Here is an 11,580-nt window from a genome sequence, read left to right as displayed (position 1 = left end):
TACCTTTAAGACGTCTTATGTTTCAATTTTAGACTTTTTATTTTCTGTAATCATGTGTTATATACAATATATTTATATTGTTAAGTGCAAAAAAAGATAATAAGTGTTCGTGTTGCTTGCACTCAGAATCCTCACTTCTTTTTTCAATGCCAGAATACATATATTTATTCCATTTTAAGTGCAACATTTTTTAGGGATTTGAAGCAATGCGAATAAATGCTTATAACATTAATGTTATGTTATTTTTAAGTTATGTCGATTACTATTTAGGCCTAGTATCACCAATGTAATTATTAGAATTATTCTAATGTAAATTTCTACCAATCTAGTTTAATCTTGGTTCGCATAACTCTTCATCTTTTTCTAGTTTTAAGAAGTAGAGAAAGTAAGTTACCAAATTTAAAGTTAAACTACATTGAACATAGTATCAAAGGAAGATAATTAAATTGAGATTAAAGTTAATTTTAGGTTGCTATTTCATTTATGCGTTTTTGTCATATTTTATTTTTCAAACCGAAGGGTAACATTTCATTTGTGCGTTTTTGTCGTTACGACAAATTTTCAAGTTTATTGTTAGCTATGGGAAGAAATAATAGAAAAATAGAGAAATCTCTCTGTTCTGTACACACTTGTCATACAACAATAAAGCATAAATTAAATAGCACTCTTACATTGATGGAACCAGGAGGGACAGAGAAATCCTTGGATCTCTCTATTCTATAGCCAACAGGCTTGAAAAATTTGTCATGCAATCATTTTAACATCACTGGATATATACAATTTTTTCGAATATCTAAAGGGGATTCAATCGTGAAATCGAAACATGTAATATGTATTTCTTTTTGTCTATCAATTAATTACAGAGTATTATATTTTTATTATAATTTTCACGTTTTATAATTTTTAAATTTTATTCTTATATGATCTGTATATTCTTTGCATGTCCATTCTTTATATTGTTTTTGAAATAGCACCCTTACATTGATGGCATCGAATCTTAAAGATGATTTCACAGCCAAGCAATGTAAAAAAAAAAGTCACGAGAGATGAGAAAGGAAAATTTTTCTCGGGGCGACTCGACGGAAAGGATCTCGTAATAACGGTCCTGGGGTGAGCGCACGCACCCTCGCGGAGTACGAAACGGCCAGGTGGACGAAGGGGGAGAAGGAGGGCATACGCGCGCGGATTACTACGCGCGGGGGCGGAATGGTGGGGGAGGGAGGAAGGACGCGCCATCAGTCCAACGCGAACCTCAGACGAGTGTGGGTCTCGCGCGCGCGCGTGCGTGCGTGTGATTTGCCGTCGCGTTTTGCATCAGTGGGCGTAATCGGCGCTCGTCGTCGCCGTCATTGCGACAACGACCGCTGTTATAATTGTTACCCTGATTTTGCGTAATCGACCCTTCGCGTGGCAACGTGAGAAAATTCACGACGACAACAATACAAACTTCGGAGCGGATAAAACCGTCACCGGGTGTCGCGCGTTACGTCGTGAAACATCTCTACGACTCTACCTCGCGCGACGATCCGCGATGCGGGCACGAGTGTCGTGAACTTAGCCACGTATCACTCTGTGCGCCACGACGTAACGTGACGCAACGCGACGCGGGAAAAATCGGATGCGCGTGTCGACGAAGAGGAGCGGGGGTGCCGACGCGGGATGAGCGCGAGAGAAGTCACCCTCTACGGCGGGTCCCCGTGGGGCTTCCGCATGCACGGCGGCTGCGACACGCATCAACCCCTGCGCATCTCCAGGGTGAGTGAACGTCAACCGATATGTCTGTCGCGCTCTCACGTGATCGCAGAATCGAAATAAATTGCATTGTTATTTTTGGAAGGCTACGATTTGAACGTATCTGCGCGGTCCTTCTCTCTCTCTCTCTCTCTCGCGGTCACGTGATCGCGCAACTTTTTTTTTAAATAAATACGAGCTTATTTTAAGGATAGATTATGCATAGAATGCATTATTATTTCTCTTGATAAAGTAGGATTTAGAAATAACGTTATATTATAATGACATGTCTATTTTATGAAGCTATAATTATTCACTGATATAGTACGTCTAATCACTCCATATATGATGCTAATTGTTATTAATGATAGTAATTATTTGCTTGCTTTAAAACAAGGTGCACCAGTTGTGCAATTTATACGCGAGGCAATGCATGCAGAAATAGTATACGTAATCATAATTACATTACATCCCGAATTTGAATATTTGATGAAGGCATATTGCTATAATCGTTAATTAACAAATATCATATTATACATGTATACAGCTCAATCCATAATGCCGATTCATCTGCATTATTAACGTCGACCAACTCGAATTTATCCGTTGGAATATTTCCATGTTTTGTCACATTATTGGCGAAAACGTCACATAATTGACGAAGAATCAAGAATAATGAAAGACTTTAAAGAATATATAATAAATGATAAAAGTACAAATATTAATTAGAGCCAATACTATATTTAGAGAAAGATTTCTTCAATTCAAAGAAATGTTTCTTTCCTATACGATTAAAGAAAAAAATTCTTTGATTTGAACATAATTTCTTTAAATTAAATAAATTTTTTTATTTTTAATTTAAAAAAATAATGTTTAAATCAAAGAAATAACGTTCAAATTCAAGAAATTTGTTCTTTAACCGTATAGTAAAGAAACATTTCTTTAAATCGAAGAAACCTTTCTCTGGGTGTAGATGTGCAAATTCAAATTCTTTATTAAATAATCAAATTAATTAGACGTTTCGAATTCAATTCTTCGCTTTTAGATTATCCAATAATTACATTCCGAAACTCATTTGGTTGAATTAATTAATTTCGTATTTAGATATGGATAAACAAATTTTTGGTTGATACAATAAAATAATTTAGTTGAAGCACAAAATTTATATTATTAAAAACAAGTAAAATGTTATAGCAAAAACTTTTTGCTTTAATTTAAAATTATTTTATTACACCAAGAATTTGTCTGTCCATATTCAAATATAAGAGATTAGCTGATTCAATCAAATAGGATTCTCAACATATAATATAAAAATATAATATAATATGAAATATTTAATTTTTATGCCCTGAGAATCTTGATTGAAATTATTACATGGAAATTAAAATAAATATCGTAATCGAGTATAATGTACATTAAAATAGAGCAAGTCACGCTGAGTTTTATAAAACGCGAGTGTGTCAACATTGATAAATTTTTTTGAAAAATAGACTAGTAGTGGAATCTCGTTATTTATATTAATTCATATTATATCGAATCCGTTTTAATGTGAATTGTTTAATATCTTCTCTAACGAATCGTAGAAGAAAAATGAGAGACAAATGTATGAACATGCAGCTTCTGCTCGTTATTATTTTGGCCGCATCTTGGGGTTAATCGTTTATCACGTAAGCGGTGAAACGAGATAATCGTGCGAGTGGAAAAAATTGCATCGATCTGCCCCACGTTGTGCGGTATACTTTTATCACTGAACACGCCATCGTAATTTTCTTCGCGACCACTGCAAATCCGTATCCACTTTCGTATCAACTCCATCATTCTATAGACGACTCTTTGAGTTTACGAGAACGGAATCCGTTTCTCATTTTTTTTTTTTTACAAAGATACTTACGATATTACGTATTCAAAACGAAACGTTGCGCAATTTTCCAACTCAACGCTATAATTTTCTTTGCAATCATTGTAAATCTGTGTCTACTTTACGTGTATGTAGACTGTACTACAAAAAATTATGTTATATTAACAGCATTAGTTAACAGCAATCTAAAAATAACTTTGTTTATTCAACAACAGTATTATTAACATTAGAAATACTAATATTTCTTACTTGCTAAAAAACTCAAGTTAATAAATTAGTAATGAAAGTAATGAAAGTAGTGGAAATGAAAGTAATGAAAAACTTTTATTAGTATAATGGACGTATTTTTATTACTGAATTAATAAGATTATTTTCAATTACACTAATGTCAGTTATGCTATTAATACAATATTATTTTTTCCCTGTGCAGACAATTTTTTTAGTTTATGAGAATAGAAATTTTTTATATTTTTATTTATAAAGATATAAAATAATTTATAAATAGTTTATAACTCATAACGTATATTCGAGACAATGCGTTGTTGTACAATTTTCAAATGCGCGATTAGAAAATCGCAAGATAAACGCGATAACATCCTGTTTATTCGATGTGAATTAAGATGAGATCGATAATCTATTCAACGTATAAGTGTTATACGTAATCATAAGATGACGTGTAATCAAGGAATTCTGAAATACAGCTAGCTACGACGATTTTAGATAATTTGATGAAGCTACGACGAAGGTCAGCGACAAGAGAGAGCCTTGACTTTTTTGCCACGTCCTGCCTGTCTTTATAATACCAGCGAATTTCGTTCTATTTGAGTAATTTTTTGTTCTTTCGTTAACCACGTGTCTAACGTTGATTATACAAAGTAGTACACAATTAGAAATTAAAGAAACATCAGGAAATTTTGCAAAATTTTCTGAGAAATGAAAATTCTTGACTTTAATATATGTACTTCGCACAGTTTTGGAATACCAACTTAATAATTACAAGCAGTGTCAATACAATAACATTAATATATTGAGAAAAATGGTTTGGTTGAAAATGGACAGAAGATTCTGATTAAATCAATCAGAATTCTGATTATTTCAACTAGAATTTTAGTAGATTTAATCAGAAAATTTTCTGGCTAATTCTACTACTAAAATTTTAGTCGAGATAACCGGAATTCTGATTGATTTAATCAAAACCTTCTGGCTTGACCATTTCCACCAAACCGTTTTTCTCTGTGCAATAATTTACGTTGCTATGTTAAATTTCTACAAATATTTGTTAGTTTTCAAATCAGGAAAATATTCGGATGAAAATTTTAAAATATTATTGAAAACATCAACAACAGGGAAAATCATGAAATTTTGTCTGGAAACGTTATGGAATTTTAGGACGAAGAATTTGTGACAATCCTGTTATGAAGATAACGCGAATTAGAACGACCATGAGAACGACAGTTTCGCGTTAATTCTGGCATGCAGAATTGTTCGGATTTCATTTTCTAAAATTTTCCGCAGTTAAAATTGCTGCAGGACAAATGTCGAAGGTTCTCGGAAGCATCCATGAGCATCCTAAAGCTGATGTTCTTGGAATTGATATTGTAATCCATCTGTCTTTCTATTTGGAGATTGAAATTTGATATAGCACGCTACGTGTATTTAAAAGTTGTACTCAGCAGTATTTCTGGCTAATCAAACTTCGATTCTATCACGTTGCGAGTCGCGTGTCGTGCTTGTAAAACTGCGATAGAAATTTTTTTTGGTGTCAGTTTCGAGGACGTCTCCCACGTGCAACTCTCCGCAAACGTCCGCTACGCGACACGCGACCTTTTATTATGTAACATAGGTGATGTTGTGACGCGGCAAATGATTCATAAACGCTACAAGCGCGCAAATTGCGGCGTATACCGTGAAATAGAACTTTGTTTGAATTGTGTATCATGCGCGTGATGCGAATGTAACATTTACAACGCTAATGCGCGATACGAACATTTCAAGTTCTGGATGTGGAAACATTATTCTTTTCCGGCTAACATGGGTCAAAGATCGTGCTAAAATTGCGACAGTTCGCAGTATTTTTGACACGACACAAAACACGTCTATCATCGCCTTTTCCATAGTTTCCTCCGATAACAATGTTTATACAGATCCGAATATCTTAAGACACATTTATGATATTCTTAGATGGAATAAAATCATAATAAAATCAAGATAACGTCAAGTAAAAGTTATTTTAAGAAAAATTATGATGATATCATTTGATATTTGACGATGATTTAGTGATAAGTGAAACTTTTGATAATGACTTTTAAACAAGTTTTTAATTAAAAAGTTTTCAAATAAAATAAATAAATTATTACGATTTTTCCTAAAATAACTTCTACTTAATGTTATCTTGTTTTTAGGATTTTGTATTCTACTTAAGTTTAATATTCGGCTAAATTGTGTTTAGATTAATTCGTTAGATTAGTTTGTGTAGACTAATTTATTCATCCAAATCACTAAAAAAAAGATTGCTTTATAAACGTGAAAAGTCTGTACATATTTACAAAACATTTAGGGCAAAATTGATTTATTATATATATTTATTTATTATATTGTTACACTATCAAGTAATCTCGAAATTTCTTGCCACTGAAAACACTTGCATCGAAGATTACGGGCACCGCTGTGTGTATACAGCTTAAATTCAAGGCTTAGCTATACTCGATCAGTTAATGTTGCTCGACGAAGAGGTACAACGATGTTCTTTCACATACGGCTTGTCCAAGCACTTATCAGTGCCGTCTGTGCAGAAAATTATCCTCTCTTGAATGAACAGCACGTGTTCGGTATTAACGTTTCATTATATATATTTCATATCACGTCGAGCGTTCACGGGATATGTGTCGTATATATATATATATATATATATATATATATTGGTGTAATTAAAGAAGAGTGGTAGTTAGGTCTCGTAGGAATGATCTGCAGTTATTTAGGTTTAGCACAGATCAAAGCTTAATATACTCCGATAATGTATATTTATATTACATTCGTTTTTATGAACGATAATATATGGGTTTGAAGAAGAATGAAACAAAGTATAATTCAAGATTAATAAGATTGATGAAAATAAAAACAAGGCACATGCGTGTTTGATGGAACAACATAGAAAAAATTAAAGTTATTATTATTTTTTATTTATATTCCTTATATAATAAGAAGATAAGTAGCATAAAATGACTCTTTATCTAGTTCTTAAAAAATTATATGTTGTTTTCTCAGAAAGAAATTTTTGATAATAAGACAAAAAATACCTAACATATTTCATCTTATCGCAATCTTAAGTGACGTCTATACAATAAGATTTTAAGGCGCGAAATTTGAGTTTTAAATTCGTAAGAATTTGACTATTCAGTTGAATATAAGAATAATCGATTTGTCACTTTCTTACAGCTTAAAACTCAAAACTTAAATTTTATGTTTTAAAATCTTATTAAATCTTATTATATAAATAATGCTTTTTATAGCGTAGATATAAAACAAGATTAAGATAAGATTAATAATTCCTATTTTCCTTTCTCGAATTAAATGAAATCAACTTATTGTCTTCAGATAAGAGTATATAAATTTAAATTTATGTATTTGTGTGTTTGGAATATCTTTACTCGATGTTATAATTCACGATGCTGATGTCATAATATCTGGCACAAAACTGAAGTCTGAGATCATTTTATTCTAGTTAAAAAAATTTTCCATTCAAGAATAAAATATTCCTCTGTCAATAATAAATATGAGTATCCTATTAATATATCGATTCTATTTTATGATAGATCGAAGAGTATAATTTAATCTAGAAATCTTCTATATGAATGCAAGTTATTATATCTTAACTCTAATCGAGCTACATTTCGAAAGCGGAACGTGAACCATGAATACGAAAGCAGGAAGAAAAATGAAAATGGAAAAGTAAATGGCTCGACATTGACACCGCATTTCAAGGCCGCACGTAGACAGAAACTGGCACGCATTCGTGACGCAATCGTGTGTGAACGTGTGTAATGCGAGGAGCGTCTCGTGCCACAATTAGCGCACGTCATTACACACCGCAAAAGGTAAATGCGCAATATACCGGTTTCCAGTTGATCGACATTACGCGATAACTTTTCTCTTTTTATTTCTTTCTTTTTTCTTTCCTTTGCCAGGTTGTTAACGCGGAAGTCATCGTCCAAAGCCTTGTTCCCGCGTGCATTACGCCGAGGCTTTTTTCTACCCATTTTTCCATCGGCGGTCTTTTTAATCCTTATATTATGAAGTGTACTGCACTAAGTGCCGGGGTATAATTGTTAAAGCAGGTGTAACACGAGCGGATGAACGAAATGAATTTAATCAAGATTTATTCCCGGTGACAGAATGGAATATTGTAATAGGGAAATGAAATTGTTGGAGGAGCTTAAAGAACTTAAAAAGCCCTTTACGAGCGTATACCATTTTTTTTCTCAGGCTGTGCCTCATCGCCGTCGGAATTGCCTCGGTTGATAATAGACGGTTTATGCTCATGGGCGCAAATGGATTAAAGGCTACGTCCCGCTATTCTTCCGTCCTGCGGTGGTTTTGATTAACATGCTGACCCTGTTAGCTACTGAGAATCGAGCGCTAACAATGTAGCACGACATGTAGGCTAATTATCCCTCAAGAATACATCCCTATATCTACACAATTTTTATGCCAATAGTAATTTTTATACCGATCCCTAATAATTCTCTCATATTTAGCATTTGGTCTTTAATTATAAATATGTATGATATTTATAAATGCGTGTGTAATTTTTAATTTTAATAATTTTGAATGTTTACATGATAAAGAGGTCCTGCAAACTGTATTTAGGAGTTTAATCGCACAACTTTATCGTAATATAGTCTAAAAGTATTATTTTAATTCATTCCAAGCTTTTAAATGCCGTTTATCGTATACGTTCAAAATTATTACCGCTTGAAATTGCATAATATAGTTTAAATACATTATTTTAATTTATAATTAACTCAATCTCGAATACACATAAAAAAATCTCAGAATTCGAGTCTTTAAATACTTATCGATTTACATTTATCATGTATTTGGAAAATGTGTTGAATTTAACATAAATCGCATGTCGCAAACAATCCACTCAATTTTTTGAATTAATTTTACACAAGATGAATATATTAGAAGGAACACAAATATTATATAAGAGAATAAATATAAAGAAAGATAATATCGACAGTTTGTAAAGAACCGTGGGAACATTTTTTTTTCAGAAAATTAACATTTATGATATGTTAAATTAACACATATTTTATTCATTTGTCTTAGAAATTAACGTTTTAAAACACATTATTTTTATGTTACTTGTTCATTTATATATCATAAATTGTGTCATTTTGATACTAAAAAAACGTTGAATATCAATTTTACACAAAATCTTTAAATAACATAATCACATTATGTTAAATTAACACTCAAATATGTTAAAAAATTCAACACAAACTGTGACACAGAACGTGAGTGGACCATTTTTAATACAAATTCACAATTTTTTTTACTGTGCTATGTCCGAAGTTATTAACGTTTAAAGCTGTACGTGGACATAACAAATATCTGCATAATTCGGGCTGTAAAATATGCAAAAGTAGCGAGGTATACAAATTTCATGTGTGTAATCCGTCGTTAAGGATTAAAAGGCACCAGCTATTTTCGGTGCTTTCCACGGGATCACGAAGTTGCGAAATCTATGGCGAACGCGTCGCTAAATCCGTACTATAAATGTTAATAAGTTCGACTAGGAGCCGACACATTTCATGAGGACTGAAGTTCCACTTTAAGGCCGATCTCGATTCTAACAACCGTCCTGGCCCTGTTCCAGAATCCTACTCTTGCGATCTTATCCGTTACGTTTCGATAAACTGCGCTGCGATGCAATATTTCGTTAAACGCCAAAACGTCAAAATCTTTCCTTCTCGCTAAATCGAAACGTGCGATTGACTTCGAGGCAAGGAATTCCCGTCAGTATTCGACATTTTACCGAGCGAATTAGCATTACCGAGAATCCCGAAATCCAGCTCGTTTCTTGCGGAACACGTTGTTACTTCAAACTTGTGTAATACAATTTTGAACAGAATTTCGAGACTTCTCCGATCGACAGCATTACGGGTATTCCCCCGGATTTTCCCCCGTAGTTTCGTGTTTCCATTTTAATGAAAGATACCAGAAGTAAAACTTCGTATATTTGAGCAGTTGCACTTCGTTGCTTCCCGGCAAACGATTTAATTCATGCGCATATTTTTTTCTCTCGTATAGCAATTTTACGCCGGAATATGCCGGAACTTTTTTATGATGACGGGGGATCGCCTTGGAACGTGTCGAATGTATAAATAATCACGGCTTTTTCGATCTGTAAGCGCGCGCGCGGATAACTTATCGCTATGTTGGGCGATGACGATGGTTAATCCAACGAAAATAGACACGCAACACGGTGGCGTTTAGTTGCACCATCGCAATACGTCATTGTTCGCTCGTAACGCCCAAAGTCAAACTATAAACGTTCGCACTCATCCGCGCGAGCTCGAGTAATGGACTTTATTATGAAAGCATATAAATTAAATGGTTTATTTATTCCTCGTGCATTTCCCGGTGGCGTGTTGCATTTTAGATAAGCGTGAATCGCGCGCGACACGTGGCTTCTTAGATTAAATTTTATTTCATTGTAATATTTTTTTTTCAAGTGTTGTATAGAGATTTTCTCCTCATTGCTTGAGTACGCAAATCGAGAAAACATTGATTTAACGTCAAGTTTCTATCTGGCATACAGTATCGACTGGCTTAAGTATGTGAGAAACCTGATATTTTATTGCATTAGCCTTAGAACGCTATCGAGACGTAAAACATACAAGTAAACGAGGTCATTGAGCGCTAAGCTGAGCCTTCATGGTCACACATTAAGAAATCCAATCTACCTAAGCTAAAAGCTAGGGCAAGCGGAGACAAGTTTTAAAAAAATTCTGCCTGTATTATGTATCAATATTCTGTATTATATAAGATGTCCGGAAAATCGCTCGCAATACTTCGGAAAATGATTCGGGACCCAAAGAAAGAAAGAAAGCTATAGCTTATATATATATTAGGTGTACAACTTTACTTCCGCCGTTTTCCTATAGATGGCTTTATCGGTAAGTGGTGGTCGAAATAAATAGATCATAGACGTCATACAATAAACTTGGGCATCTGTTAACATAACCCCATAGAAACATTAGTCGATTTGTGTCTGCATCATAAAGTTATTCTCGATTGAAAATGTCAGTTTATGAGCCAAATTCTCGTCATTTGCGGGAGGTTTTAATTTTTTGCTTCAATATGAAGAAATCTGCAGCTGAGGCTCGAATGCTCTCAAATACTTATTGTGAGGCCGCTATTAGTGAAAGAACGTGTCGTGAATGGTTTCAACGCTTCAAGAACGATTTTGACGTCTAAGGTCATGCTCTGTATTTATCTGTATGGTGGGACCAGCTCGGCGTAGTGTATTATGAACTATTAAAACCGACTGAAACAATCACAGGCGATCGGTATCGAACGCAATTGATGCGTTTGAGCCGAGCATTGAAAGACAAACGGCCGCAATACAACGAGAGACACGATAAAGTGATTTTGCAGCATGACAATGCTCGACCCCATGTTGCGAAAGTGGTCAAGACATACTTGGAAACGTTGAAATGGGAAGTCCTATCCCACCCGCCGTATTCTCAGACGTTGCTCCCTCTGACTATTACTTGTTTCGATCAATGGCCTGGCTGACCAGCACTTCCGGTCTTATGAAGAAGTAAAAAATTGGATCGATTCGTGGATAGCTTCAAAAGATGACAGTTTTTTCGACGCGGGATTCGTACGCTACCCGAAAGATGGAAGAAAGTAGTGGCCAGCGATGAACAATACTTTGAATCAAAAATGTATAATCAATGTATAACTTTTTTACAATAAAG

At 34.1% G+C, this 11,580-nt stretch overlaps 1 protein-coding gene across 1 annotated transcript in view; it reads left to right on the top strand.

Moving 5' to 3' along the window:
* The first annotated feature begins 1,659 nt into the window (after positions 1-1,659).
* The window catches only part of LOC105621152, a 95,550-nt gene continuing 85,629 nt past the window's right edge, over positions 1,660-11,580 (top strand). The window contains exon 1 of the mRNA XM_012202621.1: positions 1,660-1,755. Within this exon, the coding sequence (XP_012058011.1) occupies positions 1,660-1,755 (96 nt within the window). The remainder of the gene's footprint in view (positions 1,756-11,580) is intronic.

This window comes from Atta cephalotes (genome assembly GCF_000143395.1).
Source record: "Atta cephalotes unplaced genomic scaffold scaffold00032, whole genome shotgun sequence".
Taxonomy (NCBI): domain Eukaryota; kingdom Metazoa; phylum Arthropoda; class Insecta; order Hymenoptera; family Formicidae; genus Atta; species Atta cephalotes.
Note: the sequence above shows the minus strand (reverse complement) of the source record. Positions and strands in the feature narration are given on the sequence as shown.